This window comes from Cynoglossus semilaevis, chromosome 3 (genome assembly GCF_000523025.1).
Source record: "Cynoglossus semilaevis isolate Cse_v1.0 chromosome 3, Cse_v1.0, whole genome shotgun sequence".
Lineage (NCBI taxonomy): Eukaryota > Metazoa > Chordata > Actinopteri > Pleuronectiformes > Cynoglossidae > Cynoglossus > Cynoglossus semilaevis.
This window is the reverse complement of record NC_024309.1, coordinates 15329079-15348834: the sequence shown is the minus strand read 5'-3', so window position 1 is coordinate 15348834 and position 19756 is coordinate 15329079. Positions and strand designations below refer to the sequence as shown.

At 46.4% G+C, this 19756-nt stretch overlaps 1 protein-coding gene across 5 annotated transcripts in view; it reads left to right on the top strand.

The window, feature by feature from the left end:
• Nucleotides 1-19756, top strand: part of ptprn2 (protein tyrosine phosphatase receptor type N2) — a 77000-nt gene that overhangs the window by 37842 nt on the left and 19402 nt on the right. For all 5 annotated transcript variants that reach the window (XM_008308381.3, XM_008308380.3, XM_017031515.2 and 2 more), the window contains one exon: nt 10740-10804. In XM_008308381.3, the coding sequence (XP_008306603.1) occupies nt 10740-10804 (65 nt within the window). The remainder of the gene's footprint in view (nt 1-10739; nt 10805-19756) is intronic.

The following is a 19756-nucleotide window of genomic DNA, read 5'->3' as shown; positions in this document are numbered from 1 at the left end:
GCCGCGTCGTCGCCGCGGCGCCCCCCCCCGCCGGCCGCCGCCCCCTCCCAGACGCCGCCGTCCACTCTCAGATGGCGGCCATTCTCAGATGGCGGCGTCCGCTCTCAGGCGGCGTCCACTCTCAGACGGCGTCCACTGAGGGGTGGGGGAGAAGGGGGAGTCAGTCCCACTGTTGGAGGCTTTGTTACCAAACATTAACAGACAGTTAATTCATGAGTCTGACGTCCATCAAGCACGGGTCTGAAAATGGACCCAGAAAAAGTCCTAACATCAGGGAGAGACTTTTGGAGACAGTTTGAGGACACGTGGGGGCAATTTGACGTCTTTGGGGGATTTTCTAAATTGACACACTTTTTATCTTCATGTATTTATTTTTTTAATAGTATTTATATATAGTATTTATTTATAGTATTTATAATCTTCAGTGTGAAGTACCTCAAATATGTGCAGTCCATGTACATATGACTGTAGTATTTTTCCTTGTCCTGTTTTAGAAATACATTGTACATATGTTCGTTTGAAGTATTCTGATGAACACTGCGTGTATTAAGCGTTATGTTGACGTCTGCGGACACACTGTGGAGTGGACAAACTGGGGAGTGGACACACTGTGGAGTGGACACACTGTGGAGTGGACAAACTGGGGAGTGGACACACTGTGGAGTGGACACTACATTCAAGGCTAATGAACACAACATCCCCCTATTCTTGTGTCCTCACCCCTCCACTCCTCCTCCATACTCCCACCTCCTTGGAGGTCACACTGGTGCCAGTCCCACGCTGGTCTCAGTCCCACACTGGTCTGAGTCCCACACTGGTCCCAGTCCTACACTGGTCCCAGTCCTACACTGGTCTCAGTCCTACACTGGTCCCAGTCCCACACTGGTCCCAGTCCTACACTGGTCCAAGTCCAACACTGGTCCCAGTCCAACACTGGTCCCAGTCCTACACTGGTCCAAGTCCAACACTGGTCCCAGTCCAACACTGGTCCCAGTCCTACACTGGTCCCAGTCCCACACTGGTCTCAGCAGCCTGTGGTCCTGAACTCTTTGAATTTACAAAGAGTTGATAGAAAACAAAACAACGTTGTGGCCGACCCAGGTGTGTGTGTGTGTGTGTGTTCTCCTAATGTTCCATCTGCATAAATTGCCCTCTGAATTGAGGTGCACGTGGGCTACAAGTGTAGAGAAACAAAGAGGAGCCAGGCAGCTTCAAAGCAGGTTGGTGACATTTCAGGCTTTTCCATCTTCAAAGCACTGTGTTCCTTTGTAGTTCCACTGTCAGTATAATGGTCATTTCACAGCTGTCTGGAAACATAAAACATTTAGAGAGGCATTTGAAAACATTTTCAATGAAGGAGGGACAATGAGCCGTCTGTTTACATTTGTTCTACGCATCTTTAATACAACACACACACACACACACATTCATGTTTGCAGTACAGTTACTGTCCTCATTGGTCTGTCAAAGGCTGTCGGCCTGTGCTTTCTTTCTGGCTCTTGTTTCTTTCTTCTATCTCGTCTGTCTCTAATTCATGTCCAGGTGCATCGGCAGCAGCAGCTACAGCAGCAGCAGTAACAGCAGCAGCAGCTACAGCAGCAGTAACAGCATCAACAGCAGCAGTATCAGCATCGGCAGCAGCAGTAACAGCAGCAGCAGCTACAGCAGCAGCAGTAACAGCAGCAGCAGCTACAGCAGCAGTATCAGCATCAGCAGCAGCAGCTACAGCAGCAGTAAAAATATCAGCAGCAGCAGCTACAGCAGCAGCAGTAACAGCATCATCATCATCAGCAGCAGTAACAGCATCAGCAGCAGTAACAGCATCAGCAGCAGCAGCTACAGCAGCAGTAACAATACCAGCAGCAGCAGCTACAGCAGCAGCAGTAACAGCATCATCATCATCAGCAGCAGTAACAGCATCAGCAGCAGTAACAGCAGCAGCAGCAGTAACAGCATCAGCAGCAGTAACAGCAGCAGCAGCAGCTACAGCAGCAGCAGTAACAGCAGTGACGACCACAGAGTCTAATCTCAGTCCTTTGATGACGACTGACACGGACGTGTTGTCTCATATAGAAATCAGACGACAGACGTGGGACGTAGAGACGAGCCCACGTTGCAGCTGTGTTTACGAACACGTCTATAGAAACACACGTGAAGCTGCCAAACTCTTCAGTCTGAAGTCTGTCTGACGGAAACTGTGTTAAAGGTTTGGATTTATTACCAAAGTGAAAAAACAAACCAGAATTACGTCAACAGATATTTAAAGTGCCCCAGTCCTTCTGGGCCACATATAAAGTTTTCCAGTCCTTCTGGGCCACAAGTGCCCTAGTCCTGTTGGGCCTCGTATAAAATTTTCCAGTCTTTCTGGGCCACATATAAAGTTTCCCAGTCCTTCTGGGCCACAAGTGCCCTAGTCCTGTTGGGCCTCGTATAAAATTTTCCAGTCTTTCTGGGCCACATATAAAGTTTTCCAGTTCTTCTGGGCCACAAGTGCCCCAGCCCTTCTGGGCCACATATAAAGTTTTCCAGTCCTTCTGGGCCACATATAAAGTTTTCCAGTCCTTCTGGGCCACATATAAAGTTTTCCAGTCCTTCTGGACCACATATAAAGTTTTCTAGTCCTTCTGGGCCACATATAAAGTTTTCCAGTTCTGTGTCAGACGTTTGGTCTAATTTCTGGAAGAATTTCCACGTTGACAACGAACTTCTCATTGTCAACGTGCTCTAAAACACTCGAGTTTTAAAATATGAAGTAAATATAAAGTACATCTGAAGTAAACGTGTACAGTCAGTGGCTGCTCCACTTTTGGCTCATTGACGTTGTTTTCTTCTTCTACTTCTACTTGCCCCTCCCCAGCCCCCCTCCATCCACCCCCATTTTAAACCCAATTGCTGTTTGTTTTCTGTGCGTGTGTGTGTCCAGCCACAGGCTTCCTCACACTCCTAGTCCAATTACCTGTGTGTGTGTGTGTGTGTGGGGGGGGGGGGGGTCTCTGAGCCTATTGGTGGGCAGCCAGATGTGGGCGACAGAGGAAGGTGTGAGAGGTGTTACATTAGCACCTGCATGTGTGAACAGTGACCTCTGGTGACCTGTCACAGGTGACACTCTCGGGAAAACTGTTTCATCCCCTAAAAATCTCCCGCGGCTCCAACTGTTTTATTTTTTTTTGCAGATTGAAGTTTGGAGGAAGTGACCCTCCAACTGAAATCTTTGGTATTCAGCCGTTACGTCATTGGCTAAAATAGAAAGTACTTTGTTCTACTTTGTTGTGTGTATTGTGGTGTGCGCTCCAAACCATCCCATGAGTCTGAAGCGGAGGAAACATCCCAGAATGCTTCAGGTCTTTCTATGGCTCAGAGGTCAGAGGTCAGGCCTGATAAATAAGCAGGAGAGAAGTGTGTATGACTTGGAGAAGCACAGTACATGAAGTACATGAAGTACATGAAGTAGCTGTACCTATACTTCAGCTCGAGAACATTCACCCAGTGAGGGGACAGAGGTTATATTTTAGGTTTACGGCGGGGGGGGCAAACTGTTCCACAGAGGACCACTGTAGCTGCAGGGTTTGGTTCTGACCTTTCCAGAGACACAGTGACTGACCAATCAGCTGTCTGGAGATTCAGATCAGTTGATTAAAAGATCTAAGTCAGGTGTGCTGCTGCAGCTGCTGCTGATTGGTTGGAACAAAAAAGGAGTGTGTGAAGTGCTTCTCCCTGTCTGTCGTCACTGCTGCCTTCAGATGCTGATAATGGGAATGATCACTTTTTGCCCTAAAGCAGAGGGGTAATAAAGGTGTGGTGGCTGGACACGGCAGTGGTGAACTCTGAATGGACTTGGACCTACAGAACCAGGAGCTCAGCGTGTCTCCAGACCTGCTTTGGCATCCATTTTGATTTTGTTCTTCTGGATCGGCTTCAGGAAATGGTGGCGCTGCTCTCTGATGTATTTCCTGTCACATTTATTCCCTCAGAGTGAATGAAGCAGAGCTGACCAGAGAAGAAGACGAATCGTTTTAGAGAGAGACAAAAACAAAAGGCTGGAGGGCGGGGGGGAGGAGAGGGGGTCAACAACAGCTGTGCTACTGCTCAGATATCAACATGATGCTGATCTGGGTCAGTGTTAAAGAACAGGCCAAACATTTACTGAAACAGTTCTGCCCCCCCCACACTTCAACCTCTTCATACTTGTGTCTAGAGTGATGGCGTTGGTGATTCTTAATGACAGACGGAACAAATCAACGTTAATGAGGTCACGTTGACTGTAAAATCACCTTCACAGTTCTGTCACGTCAACCTGAGACTGGACCCCCGTCCACTTCCTGTCAGGAGACTTCAGCTGTCCACTGGAGCTCATGTCCACCTGGACTCTCACGTCCCGTCTGAACGTGTCTTTTCTGTCACGTGTGTTTGTGTGTAAGGCAGCAGCTCTGTGTGTGTGTGTGTGTGTGTGTGTGAGAGAGAGAGAGAGAGAATATGTACAGTATGTGCACTGTGTGCTCAGTGATGTAGTTAGTACTGTGGGGACCGGCTGGAGAGGGGGAGAAAAAGGGGGAGAGAGAGGGGGAGAGCCTGCAGGATAATTGCTGCCACAGTGACAGGTAGGTCTGCCACTGTCACAGTGGGGGTGGGGGTGGGGGGTGGGACTCTGTGTGTGTCAGTCCTAGCTTCCCTCCCTCTGACCAGCACTCCCCCAGTAGTCTCCCCTCAGTGGGAGGCAGACGTCCAGGTGTTTTCACCTTAAACATCTGCTGAGTGATGCTTTATAAACCAGAGTATTATATACACCTGCTGGCCACTTCATGAAGGTGCAACAAGTGCATGAAGCTACTGTGTCAGTCTAGAACCTCTGAGGCTGCTCCTCTGCCCTCCTCCTTCCAGCCCCCCGTCCCCTTCTCTTCTGCCCCTCCGTTCTCCCCTCCTCCTCTCCCCCTCCTCAGCTTAATCTCCTGCAACCCTGTGAAAAATTGGTGTCACTGCCAATCATATACCAAACGCCTTTTCAACACAGAGTGTCAGAGGAGCCACAATCAATTAATCAGGCAGCAGCAGAAGAAACAGATATTATAGGTCTGAGTGTGTGTGTATGTGTGTGTTTTCAGGTGCTTTATTTAAGGCCTGTAATAAGGCAGGATGTAATTATAAATGTGTCATGCAGGTCCTGTTGGAGATGATGGTAAGGCTGTGGAAGGATCCGCAGCAGACACCAGGTGCTGCTGATTGAAGCCGTCTCAGAAACTCAAATCAGCAGCAGTTATTTTGTCTTAATGACAGAACGTGGGACTCAGTTTTTTCAGTTCAATGTTTATTTAAAAACCAAAGCTGTCTCTGCACCTCCCTCCCCCATGTCTTCCTCTGCTCTCTTCTTCAGTGGTGTCATAGAATTCCTTCTTTGTGGAATTCTGGGACACACCTGATTGACTACAACAGAAGCAGAGCTGAAGGTGAACAAACACTTGTCTCCAGACGTCTTCAGTAGATGACATGGATCTGTGTTTGATTCATAAACCTGCAGCAACTTCCTAACTATTATATTATCCTATTTTACATTTTTGTCCTAAAACCTTTTTTAAAAATCATACATTTCAAGATCATTTTTCATACAGCCAGTGTTCTGTCTTCAGTGTTTTGTCTTCAGTGTTCTGTCGTCAGTGTTTTGTCTTCAGTGTTCTGCCTTCAGTGTTTTGTCTTCCGTGTTTTGTCTTCAGTGTTCTGTCGTCAGTGTTTTGTCTTCAGTGTTCTGCCTTCAGTGTTTTGTCTTCCGTGTTTTGTCTTCAGTGTTCTGTCTGCAGTGTTCTGTCTTCAGTGTTTTGTCTTCCGTGTTTTGTCTTCAGTGTTCTGCCTTCAGTGTTTTGTCTTCCGTGTTTTGTCTTCAGTGTTCTGCCTTCAGTGTTTTGTCTTCCGTGTTTTGTCTTCAGTGTTCTGCCTTCAGTGTTTTGTCTTCCGTGTTTTGTCTTCAGTGTTCTGCCTTCAGTGTTTTGTCTTCCGTGTTTTGTCTTCAGTGTTCTGTCTGCAGTGTTCTGTCTTCAGTGTTTTGTCTTCCGTGTTTTGTCTTCAGTGTTCTGCCTTCAGTGTTTTGTCTTCCGTGTTTTGTCTTCAGTGTTCTGCCTTCAGTGTTTTGTCTTCCGTGTTTTGTCTTCAGTGTTCTGCCTTCAGTGTTTTGTCTTCCGTGTTTTGTCTTCAGTGTTCTGTCTGCAGTGTTCTGTCTTCAGTGTTTTATCTTCAGTGTTTTGTCTTCAGTGTTTTGTCTTCCGTGTTTTGTCTTCAGTGTTCTGCCTTCAGTGTTTTGTCTTCCGTGTTTTGTCTTCAGTGTTCTGCCTTCAGTGTTTTGTCTTCCGTGTTTTGTCTTCAGTGTTCTGCCTTCAGTGTTTTGTCTTCCGTGTTTTGTCTTCAGTGTTCTGCCTTCAGTGTTTTGTCTTCCGTGTTTTGTCTTCAGTGTTCTGTCTGCAGTGTTCTGTCTTCAGTGTTTTATCTTCAGTGTTTTGTCTTCAGTGTTTTGTCTTCAGTGTTTTGTCTTCAGTGTTCTGCCTTCAGTGTTTTGTCTTCCGTGTTTTGTCTTCAGTGTTCTGCCTTCAGTGTTTTGTCTTCCGTGTTTTGTCTTCAGTGTTCTGTCGTCAGTGTTTTGTCTTCAGTGTTCTGTCTGCAGTGTTCTGTCTTCAGTGTTTTGTCTTCCGTGTTTTGTCTTCAGTGTTCTGTCGTCAGTGTTTTGTCTTCAGTGTTTTGTCTTCCGTGTTTTGTCTTCAGTGTTCTGCCTTCAGTGTTTTGTCTTCCGTGTTTTGTCTTCAGTGTTCTGTCGTCAGTGTTTTGTCTTCAGTGTTCTGCCTTCAGTGTTTTGTCTTCCGTGTTTTGTCTTCAGTGTTCTGCCTTCAGTGTTTTGTCTTCCGTGTTTTGTCTTCAGTGTTCTGTCGTCAGTGTTTTGTCTTCAGTGTTTTGTCTTCCGTGTTTTGTCTTCAGTGTTCTGTCTTCAGTGGTTTGTCTTCAGTGTTCTGTCTTTATTGTTCTGTCTTCTGTGTGCAGTTAGCTTAGCACAGCCTTGTGGCGTGTTGATTTTTGCCCAATAACAGCAGTTGGTTTGTTGGCTTATCCACAGGAAATGATCGATCAGGGTGAATAAACAGTCTGGCTGTCTGAAGACCCTGCTGGTAACAGCATGGTACTACCATGTGACAGACATGCTGGTGTATGATTGGCACTGGTATTTGCTGGCAGAGAAAAAGACTTGGTTTTAGTGCAACATAAATGGATTCCTTTACATTTCCAAGTGTCCGTTATTATAAGCAGTGTGTACTGAGGGGTGTGTGAAAAGATAGCTGCGTGCTAGCCACAGATAGATTCATCAGTGCTGAGCTGATTATCCAGCTGACAGAAAATTAATGAAGCCCAGTTCTTCCAAATGACTGAACTTGTAAAAGTCTTACAGTGAGGAGAAATGCCAAACACACACACACACTGTAGTCAGGTCACTAATTTAATTTGTGGCTTTAACTAAAAGTTAATGCCACAAATTCAACAGTTTGTTCAGTGTGGGATCAATAAAGTTCAATCTAATCTAATCTGAATACAGACTATCATAACATTGTGGTGATGGATTCACACTGTCACTCCTCTGGGGCACTGCATTCAACCCCAGTATTTATTAAGCTTAGATTGTACAATGAACCTAATCCTGCATCATTTTGGACTGTACAAACTGGAAAAACCTATACACAAACACAGAGTCCTTTGATGTGCTCTCTGACTCCTTTGATGTTGTCTCATTGTCTGTAGGTTTGTAGCTGTCAGTGTTGTTATTGTCTGTCTTCAGTGCCCAGGTCCTAATAATAAGTCAAGTTTTAATAAGAGCATCACAATAACTTTGATGTGTGGCCTAACTCTAAACAACTTTGTCTTTGTCTGCCTTGGATACCCCTAATATTCTAGCTATTCACAAAATTGCACTGATTCCTTTAATGTTTTCTTAAGGAAAGATACGGTTTCTTTTGGTCAATGTTTGTTGTTTGTCATCAGTGCTTCCTTTCATACCACTTTAAGTCCTTTGAAGTTGTCCTCAGCCATTGTTTGATTTTTCCCTATTAAAGGACATTTTTTAAACTCTAAAGAAGAAACAAATATTAATAAAAAAATACTACTATTGAGTACTCCCACAAAGTCATCTCCGGAGCCGACCCATTGGTTATTTCCCAGTATGAACTTCCTGTCTCTCTGCTTCATTCTTAGTTTTCTCTTCACTCTTTGGACAGAATAACAAACAATAAAATAAAGGAAACTTGACCGGAGCAGAGAGCTGATTTACATTTTGATACATTCTCAAATATAGAAAAGTCATAGGACTGTTGTGTACATGTGGGTATTCCACGTACCCAGGGTATATGTGTGTATATGTATGTGTAAATATATGTCCAGAGGTGGTGCTGCTGAGGGACACTGTGTTTTCCATTACTGCCTCCACTGTTTTCCTGAAGAAATACCAGTCGCAGACGACTCATGTAATCTGGTGGTGGGATCAGGTGCGTCTCCCTTTCCTCTTCACTCCCCCTCTTGCACCTCCACCTCCTCCCCCACCCTCAGTGCTCTCAGAGGTAGAGACAAGCATCATATGTGCACGGGCAAAGTGATGGGCGGAATGGCAGCTTTAATATCGGAGCGATTGGCGGCTGATAAGGCTAACGGCTGTGGAGAGGCGTGAGCGCCAGCCCTCCTCCGCAATAAACACTTTCATTTTGTTTGTTTGGAGTGACGGATGGAGAGATGGAGGTGGAGGATAGGTGGGGAGGGGCGGGAGAGTGGGGGGAGAGGGAATGGACGTGGATGTTATTCAATATTAACAGATCAATCAGAGTCTGGTGAAATATGTATTTTGTCAACTCTAAAGGCCTGTTAGGCCAAAGAGGAAACATTAGAGTCATGTGACTGTGGCTGCTGCTGAAATACAGAACAGTCACAGCCTGCAGTCAGTCGTTTGTCACCGGGCGCTGGAGTTCTATTGGCTGTCACAACAACAACCCTGTCCTGTAGTAGAGAAGTGGATCTTTATATTTACCACATGGGACTGCGACGACTTCATGATTAATCATTAATCACAATCATTAATCACAATCATTAATCACGATCATTAATTATGATCATTAATTATGATCATTAATTATCTTTAGTGGGGGTTAGGGTGGTCTCTCATGCTACCCCTTCTTTAGTGTTGTTTTTTTTTTTTACTTACTGTGTCAGACCTGAACAAGACTGTACTATAGCACTGAGCTCCCACTGATCAGTTTGGCTGTACACGTTGTACGCGTTTGGTATATGATTGGCAGTGACACCAATTTTTCACAGGGTTGCAGGAGATTAAGCTGAGGAGGGGGAGAGGAGGAGGGGAGAATGGGGGGGCGGGAGAGAAGGGGGCTGGGAGGAGGGGGGCAGAGAAGCAGCCTCAGAGGTTCTAGACTGACACAGTAGCTTCATACACTTGTTGCACCTTCATGAAGTGGCCAGCAGGTGTATATAATACTCACTCAGCAGATGTTTATTCTGGAATGCCTTTAAAATAGTCCCACAGTTTTCTGGAGTTCTATTAGTAACTACTGGAACTATTTTTCATGGGGGAGGCTAGTAGGCCTTCAGGCTACTTTGGTTTCACTTTAAGACGTTAATGTCAACATGTCAGTCAACCTCAATCACCTGACCATGCTGCCGTGTGTGTGCACGTGTGTGTGCACGTGAAGTCCAGGGGCTAATCTGGTAGTTTGACTCATGACTCACCCGGGGGGGTGGGGGGTGGGTACCAAAACAGTGCATGACCTTTTAGCTGAACCCCCATCTCCAATCCCCCCACTCCCTCACCCAGTTGTACCTCGTTCATTACCACATCTACTAAACAGGTAAACCCCTCCCCCGCCCCCCCATTCTGGAACGGTCACATGTCCAAATATGTGGAAGATGAAAGTGAGTTGTTTTTCTTTGCTGGTAGAAAATATTCTCTTTCGTCCTCCCTCACCCTCTCATTTAGACATTTCAGCCCCTCTTCATCCTCTTCACCCTTTTCCAGCCGGTTGCCCCTTATACACCCCTCACTGACACCTCAAATAACCCCCCCCCCAGGCTGCTATGTTGATGAGATGATAGGCTGATCAGCGTCAGCAGGATCTCTAATAACCAGAGAGCGAGGAGCGAAGCGAGGCGAAGGAGGAGGAACGGGGGAGACGGATGATTAGCCTAAAAGTAGCGTGCTTAATTAGATGGAATGCTGCATAGATTCTGGAGCAGAATCATCGGCATAGATTAGAATACTAATCCTAACTGGGGGTGTGGGGTGAGGCAGCTCTTCAGGGTCATTTACATAGTCTTCATTAGGGGAATCAGGAGTTGGACCACCACCCGCTCTCATCCTCTCCTTTGTACTTTTTCCACCGTTCCCTGTGCTAACAGTCATGTTCACATGCTAACAAACTTCTGCTCCTTTGTTGTCTTTATAATCCACCAATCCACCCTTTGATGGAACAAAGGCTTTGGGGACATAGTTTTGATCAGATCAATAGATCTGAGGATGCGTTTGTCAGGTGGTCCACTGACACCATCCTCATGGTTCTGTGTCTGTGGATGGTTCTTCTCAAGGACCTGTTAGCTCCACTGTGTTGTTCCCATGTGTTCTGCCTGAGGAAGTGAAGAATCTCTTCTTTGTCATGTACTGCCCTCCCCTCCTCCCTACCTCACCCCCTCACCCACCCTCTGCTCTCTGTCTCCCTGTGCAGTCCAAGAGAAGCAGCAGCTGGAGAAGGAGAGCGGCGTGAAGATCGTGGAGGCCGGAGTCAGTGATGTGAGTAACTCTGTGGTTCCACCTACTCCATCCTCACACCTGCAGACAAACCCAAACACACTGCCCCCTCCAGGTCATTAACAGTCGCTGTTTCCAAGGTGATTCAGTCCAAACATGGGCCAAGTGGCCACTGGACCACAATCAGCAGATTAACTTGAGTGCTGATGCTCCTGTCACATATTGATAGGACAGGAATGAGGAGGAGGAGATGCAGGAGTGGTGGCGCTCCAGAGGAGGAGTTAGGGTTGTGATAAATATTCATGTGGATCAGAGGTAAGGATCTAATCATGCCGCCGTTCAGACGTCCTGGTCGCCCACTAAATGACTTTCTCTATGGAAATGAGACAGACAGCCTCAGACCCCGTAGCTGCCCTGATCATGATGCATGCTGGGACATAAATGGATGTGCTCTGTGCATCGCAGGACAGTTGCCAATGGCAACCAACGTCACCGGCTCAGTACAGACCAGATCATTTCCCAGGGTTTTCATCCCTTTTCTTCCAGCCCTCCTCCTCCTCCTCTTCCTCCTGCTCCTCCTTCCTTGTTCTGTTCTTTGCGTCTCTCTCTCTCTAATGCCCCCCTCCTCTCACCCCCATCCCCCCCAAACTGATGCCTTCACTGGTACAGGGCTGTGTTTGTCATCTTGGGCCTATTTGTAGATAATTAGCTGCAATAATAGCCTCTTGGCAGGAACTGGGGGAAGGGGGGCAGATTGAGAGAGGGAGGGAGGTAAGAGGAAGATTCTGTCTCCCCCTTCATGGGGTGAGAATCTGCACCAGACGCTGTTTTGTGGAAATGCATTTGAAGAACGTGCTGTGTTTGTAGTGAATTACAAGAGTTGGAGAACGCCCTGTGAGTGTGTGGATCTCCCCCCTCTGTGTGTGGATCTCCCCCCTCTGTGTGTGGATCTCCCCCCTTGGTCTTTGGTCCAGGCCCAGTCCTGGTCCGCTTTCTTCATATCAACAGAATTAAACTGAAAATTCCTGGTAGAAAATGTGACCAGAACAACAACAACAACTGAATCAATACTGGACTGTGTGACTGTGAACGCATCACTGCTGGGTATCATGATCATCTGATCAGGGACAACTGCCCCACATCCCCTTTTATTGAAGAGGTGACTAATGACAGAACAGCTCAGTGTCCAGAGAGAACCACATGGGTAAATCAGAGCAGTGGGAGGGAGGAAGGAGTGTACTGGTACTGGTATTGGTACTGGTACTGGTACTGGTGAGATCTGGCCTGCTCCTTGTACTGGTATGGACTGTCTGTGTGAAGCTGCTCAGTTGTGTGGACCTGGGGGCTGACTTGGCCTCTAGCGCCCACTGCTGACTCTGACTGTGTTCATGCTAGGTTGAAGGGATATTACACACATATCCGTGTTAGTATCATTCTGCGTGTTTTCTCTCAAGAGCAGAAAATAACCCCTGGCCAATCGTAGCGCACATTGTGTCCCGGACTAGCGTTCTACCTAAAAGGCATAAAACTGTGCAACTGTGTGTCTCCTGCTACCACCGCCGCCTCCTCCTTCTCTCTCTGGTGCAGGAGGGGGTCAGTGAGTCATCCCCACATACCCAACAGCCCCGAGCTGGAGACATCAACCAGGCACCAGGAAAAGGGTTGCTTGTGCTGGCAGCCATGTTCACAGCATGGTCGGTACCAGTAGGGAGTTAGGAGAGGAGGAGTGAAGGGAATAGACCGACTCAGAAGGAGGTGGAAAAGTGACTGTAGTGAGTCAGAGGAGCAGAAACACAACTGCCTATGGTTTTACCAAAAAAATCGAAAAACATAGCTGCAAATATCAATGTGAGTTTGACACATACAGTGTACTGTATAAAAAAAAAAAAAAAGATATATATAGTTAAATTTATATGTATAATTGAAAATGAGCAGCCTAAGACATGAATTATTCATATGAAACATTTCTGTCATTTTTCACTTTTTTCATTTTCTTCTAGCCACAGTCAGGGACCTGGTTCCTCCTGCTGCACAGTTTGAGACGGTCCCTACTGTATGTGATTAAGTTGGTAGTTAAAATTGAGATTCATTGACATTTTGACAGCAGTCTCATGTTCCAGATAACTCTGGCAAACTGCTGGTGTGAAGAGGCACTCATTAGGCAGCCAATCCCCTCAGCTGCACGTCAGCTGATTAGTCAACCACTGAACGTTAGTCCGACTGCAGTCACCGCACCGTGAATTCAGGCCTGGAACCTAAAGCTCTGCCTCTCAGTATACAAACAAAAGAGATGAAGGTGAACATCAACATTAGTGGGACTAATCCTGTCATCAGTCAGCTCCAGCAGAACGTCATATGGAGGCTGGAAGCACACGTTCTATTTCTAATCAAAGGACAGAGCTGAGAGGCACAGACGCAGAACTGATCTCCGACAGAGGTCTCATCTGATGGTGACCTCTCACCACGGATTTGAAGGCTTTCTTTCCAATTTCCTGTCACATAATTAATGCAGGGGGACATCCAAATGTCTGACCAGTGTCTTTGAAAACTACTGTATTCAAAGCCTGGGCTCAGGACCCAAACATGGCACCTTGGCAGCTGTCATGTGGCCCCAGATTTATTTGTCATGATTTATTTCTACTGGCTTCTGAATTTTGTAAAAGCATTTTAACTAAAAGTAACACTTACTTTTAGCTTTTGTGAACACATTCTTTTTAGCATCTTGCTAACTTATAGCAGTTTGTGGCCAAGGCTAATGTTTAATTACTATGCCAATTATTAGCTATTTAAAGCTAAATATTTAACCGGGCTAATTCAAAGCTCATCCTGTGCTAACCTTAAACCTCACTTTAGATTACACCCACTTATTGTTATTGATTTAGGTTCAGTTATTACCATATTTTCAGGACTTTAAGTCGAACCAGTGCCCTCTAGTGTCTGTCAGTGTGAAAGAAACAAAGGTGAAATTATATATTTTAATATATAAGTTGCAAACTCAACCAAAGGAAGAAAAAAAAAGTGTTATAGTTTTGGAAAATACAGAAGTTGATTGAACTGTGAACCTGTGACTAGTGGAATATCCAACGCACCATAAATACACCACGTTGTACCAGGTGGATGTATCTGTTCCATTAATATTTACTTCTGTACTTGTTCTGATGTGCGTCGTTAGCAGCCACTTGTGTTGCGTTAGTGTTTCCTTTAATCAAATTTCCTCTCAAAGAAACGTTAATAAACACTGTCGCTTCGAGCAAATGGGGACGAATTTTGGAGACGACTTCAAAGCAGAGCAGTCCTGACCGTTTCCGTCAGAGACACTGAAATAAATAATGAACAAGTGAAATCTTCCAGTGGTACCGATTGATCTGGCGCCAGCATGCGTATGGATTTCCATGATTTCTGAAGATGAGACGTGTGTGTGTGTGAACATCAACCGTTCAGTTCCACTGTAACCTCTCCACACTGAATGACATCCCATCCAATCCGTTTCAAACGCTGCATTAAATCCACACAATAAAAAACTGTTGTCTGTAAAACGTTCAGCGGTGCAGGAAGGCAGGTGTGGGGCTTTCTAGAAAGTGGCTAAAATGCCATTACTGGGGCAGATGTGGATGTGAAATGTCATAGCGGAGCTGCCCTACTGTGCCTGCAGCCCTGAGTGATGCTGGCTCTTTGGAGAATCCAGCTGCCTCCTGCAGATGAAAGCCCATCCAGCAGCTCTGCTCCTCAGCAACCTTTTACCATCACCTGACCTTTGGACCAGAGAAACACCTTTGATGCCACGCCGTGCATTTTAGTATTTCTCTCTCTCTCTCTCTCTCTCTCTCTTTCTCTCTTTCTCTCACACACACACAGGCCTTAAATGGCAGTTTTTCTGTGTGTAACTGTTAGAAAGAGCGGACTTTTCCTACGACAGATCCTTCACTGCTCTGACGATAACAGAGATAATAACAGATCAGATAAAGGAGAGAAAGCTTTCTCTGTGCATCTCAGCTTGAAGCTAGTCCACCGACACCTTGTCCACCCAGCGGAGCCACAGCCACAGTTTGATTAACAATCCTTCATTTTGCCTCATTTCAAAGGGCTGAGCAGAACTAGTACTAGTTTAGTACATGACTAGTACTAGTTCTCTTGTCAGGCGCCCGTTCTTGTCGCAGCGACTCTTCTTCTGCTCCGTAAATGTTGTTAGCATGAGAGGTTGACGGTGTGATTCCTCTGTAGTTCAGTCTGTCCTCTGGTCAGATATCTGACATGTTGCTGTGTCTGTGTCCAGGTGACGGTGGTACAAACCCCTGCACCTCTCTGACTCCCCCCTGCACCTCTCTGACTCCCCCCTGCACCTCTCTGACTCCCCCCTGCACCTCTCTGACTCCCCCGTTCACGAGGCACAACCCAGAGTGTGAGATTTTATTTATTCTGATTCAGCCATGTGAGAAAAGGTTTTTTGGTTTTCACAGAATATCAAACATAAATGTGGACAGGACTGATCAAATTTAGTGTTCCTCAAGTCGGGGTCCTTGGACCTCTGGAGGTCCGAAGGTCATAGTCAGCAGGTCCAAAGAATATTTAGTGACTACTGACTACAGTCATGGGTTTTACAGTGTCCTCAGACTGACTGATTTTGGTTTTCTAAATAATTCCTGATAAATGAGGCCGTAAGTGTGCAGACAGCATGACCTGAGCAGTGTCACTCTGGGGAGGGGCCCGGGGTGAAGAGGGTGCAGGGGTCAAAGTCTTTGTTGTTTGTTGTTTTTTTCAGAGCATTAAAAAGTGAACGACCACAACATCTTCCACATCCTGTGGTATCTTTGTGGTCATGGTGCCCCTCCCCCCCCGACCGTGGAATCAGTGTGAGAGATCTGCCCCCCGCCCCCTCGCGGGCCGCCTGGTTGGCTCTGCTGCTGCTGCGGTGGCGTCCGTTGCGGCCGCAGACCCAGGCTGGACAGCGAGCTGGTTTTTGTTCTCCCCTTCAGATTGCCAACTCCAGCTGTCACACAGAGGGACAATAGAGGGGAGGGTGGGGGGTGCTCTCTGAATGGAAAAAATAAACTGGAGAGCCCCCCTCCCCAGGACTCGTCATCTGCATTTGACAGGACCCCCGTTCTCCCCTCTTCACCGCCCCTTTTCTTTTTCTTTCTCCATTTTCTCACCCCGTGCTCTCCATAATCCTCCTTCCTCCCTCTCTCCCCCTCTCTCCCCCTCTCTCTCTGTCCTGCTAACTGCAGCTGTTGCTCTCCATTGGGTTTTTTTTCAGGCTGATTGCTAATTAGGAAAGCGTTTTACTGAGATTTACCTTCAAAACTTGTTAAACTTGCAATTTCCCTCCTCCCTTTCTCCAGCCTTTATTCCCTCAGACCTTCAGGGTGGTGTTGCTGGAGGGTGGTGTTGGTGGAGAAAGGATTCAGCCAATTATGTGTAATTTACTGAGCGTTTGTCTCCGTGCAGCGCTCACATACTCTACTGTACTGCGTTCTAGCTCCTCTTTGTAGCCTCACTACAGACTCTGAATACTCAGAAGAACAGACCATGAAGAACAGACCATGGTTCCATCTCCCTCATTCTGCTCACATCACTGAGCCCCAGGGAGAGGGAGCGGTGGAACAGGAGAGCCTGAGAACACAGCGATTCACACACGGAACACAGAGACCCCTGGTAGTTCAACAAATGAGTGACGAGCCCTATGCCCATTCATATCGCCCCTCAGCCCGCAAGCCTATTAGCCAGGCATCGCTCCTTGAACATTCACTGTCGACAACATGTGGAGGCATCGCTATAGCAACCGGTGGATGTGACATGTGCAGTGGACGGGGACTCCTGAGCTGCTGAATATAAGGAGGGGCTCAGCCTTAACTAAACGATGGCAGGAGGGAAAAAAAAAAGCTGCACCTCCCGCCACCTCCTCGTCTCTTTTCATTGGCACAGAGGCACTGAAAGGACTCACTAGTGGGGCTTCTTGCACATTCTTCCGACGCTCGGAAAATCAGGCGGGCATATCCCGCATTCTTCTCCACCTTTTCTTCTCCTCGCTCCCCTCTCCGCCTCTCCATCTCGCTCTCTTTCCTTCTTATTCTTCATCTTCGTGTTGAAGAAGAAGGAGGAGAAGAAGAAGCTGCTGTGCTCCTTTTATTGGTGCCGGTGGGACAGGGGGCGCACCAGAGCCTCGCAGGAGAAACTTTTTGGAGAGTCTTGTAGCTGAGCCGACCTCGCTGGAATACAGGAGGCAGCAGAATCATCACCTTCATCACAGCAGCAGCAGCATCAGCATCAGCATCCTCCTCCTCCACCGCCGTCCTCTGCCAAGGGTGCGCTGCGCGCGGCGACATGGATCTGGGTAATTATCTCCGAGCCTGAGCGCCTGGTGTTCAGTGTGATTTGTGTGTTTAACTTCCAGTGTGTCAGACTCAGACCTGAAAAGTCAGTTTGTCAGTGAACGAGTGCAGCCCAGAGCGGCCGCTGGTTCTCCCCGCTCCTCGCCGACATTTCTAATTTAAAATCCACACATGTTTAGTTCAGGCTTTGCTCGTTAATTGTTGATAAAACTCAAAACATACTGTAAATCTGAGAGAAACTGCAGAATAATGGACGTCCGTTTCCGTCCCCGGGCGCCGCCGTCTGCGAAAGTTTGTGGAGCAGCTTGGTCGGCAGCAGTTGCAGCTCATAAATCCTCAGAGCTTGTAAATGCGCTCAGCGTTGGATTCATTTACACTGTTTGAATCATAATAAAAAAAAGTGCACGTACATTTACGTGTAATGATTCAATAATGGGAAACTAGATTTACAGCTTTATTCCTGTATTACTTTTATAGTTTTTAAAGATTTTTTTTTCTTCTGTAAATTAACAAATAGAAAAATTTATAAATTGTCTTTTTTTTCTCTAACAATTTCAACCAAAAGATTTTTTGGATATTTTTGAAGTTATTAAATTGCACCGTTTCTTTGTTTGTTATTTCAAATTTACCAGGTGAAAATCCGACCTATTAAAAATGGGTCTGCTGCTGGGTTTAGGTGGGCTCTCCAATTGTCTTGGTTTTTTTTTTTTGGAGTCTTTGTGATGTGGCTGAATAGATGGCCAGTGGCCCCCAACGCCACCTCTGTGCCTGACCTTTCCTCTCCATCATTTGAATAATCCAGACAAGAGCACCCTGAAATCCATCTGCTCCTTGTCTGCCGTTTGAGATTCAGCGGTGAATTCAGCCGCAGCCTGGGCCGCCGAGAGAAATCTGTTGCTTACAAAGATGAAAGACTTCAAAGAAACCAAATCACAGAATTGAAAAATAAGGTGGAAAAACAGGAGATTTTAAAACAAGACTCTAAATGACTAAATGTCATTAAAATGACTAGTTTTTATCCATCAATAAAATTTATTGGAATTATGTATAAATATATATTTGTTTCAGATAGACATTTGATTTATTTATTTGTTTGGTTTGGTTTTATAATTGAGGAATTTTTGGAGGCAACGACGACAGGTTTATGAATTTTATCTTCACATTTCCTCCTCAGCTCTTTACTGGATTTATCTGGTTTTATCTCCGCACCTTGATGTCCATAAACACACCACGTTGGTAACACATCATATAAGTAACACACCACGTTGGTAACACACCATATTAGTAACACACCACGTTGGTAACACACCATATTAGTAACACACCCCGTTGGTAACACACCATATTAGTAACACACCCCGTTGGTAACACACCATATTAGTAACACACCCCGTTGGTAACACACCATATTAGTAACACACCACGTTGGCAACACACCATATAAGTAACACACCACGTTGGTAACACACCATATTAGTAACACACCACGTTGGCAACACACCATATAAGTAACACACCACGTTGGTAACACACCATATAAGTAACACACCACGTTGGTAACACACCATATAAGTAACACACCACGTTGGTAACACACCACGTTGGTAACACACCATATTAGTAACACACCACGTTGGCAACACACCATATAAGTAACACACCACGTTGGTAACACACCACGTTGGTAACACATCATATAAGTAACACACCACGTTGGTAACACACCACGTTGGTAACACATCATATAAGTAACACACCACGTTGGTAACACACCACGTTGGTAACACACCACGTTAGTAACACACCACGTTAGTAACACTCCATATTAGTAACACATCACGTTAGTAACACTCCATGTTAGTAACACATCACGTTAGTAACACACCACATTAGTAACACACCACGTTAGTAACACTCTGTTACCTAAAAATGGAGGTCGACTGGACGTGGGTTTGTTGAAGACGTTTCACCTCTGATCCAAGAGGCTTCTTCAGTTCTGACTACTGGGGGGTAGTAGTAGTAGTAGTAGGAGGAGGAGGAGGAGGAGGAGGGGGCTTTGGGGCATTCCCAGTTGTTTTCACGCCAGTGTGGTTTTTTTAGGGTAACACTGTGGACGGAGAAGTCTTTGATTGGATTTAAAACCCATAGAGATGCTGCGTGAATGGCTTATATTGGAGGATGTAAGTGCTGAAAATAGCTACAGCAGGCTCCAACATAGGGGTCTGTAGGGGGCACTTTAGTTCCAGCCCTGAGCCCCGCCGTCGATGAGACCCACTGAGCTCCATTCATGTCAGAGAGTTGATAAACTGGAGGAAAATGGAGGTTTTTTTCTGGGCTCCACATTCTTTTCTTTCATATACTTGTTTTTAAATGTGGGTGAGAGTGAAGAGGAGACGACCCCCCCTCCCCCGCAGCCATGCACCAGCCTCTTCACTGCTCTCTGTTGTCTCCCAACCTCTCCATGTCTGATTGAAACTACATCCTTCAGCCTGAGCAATTACAATCAACAGCCACTGTCGTCAGGGGCTAATCCAACAGAGCTGGGCAAAAGAAAAGAAAAACCAAAATGGAGGCAGTTACCAGGTCACAGCAGACCGCCGCCGCCGCCGCCGCCCCTGCCGCTGCCGCCGCTGCTGCCGCTGGGGCCGCGGCCGCTGGTGCCGGC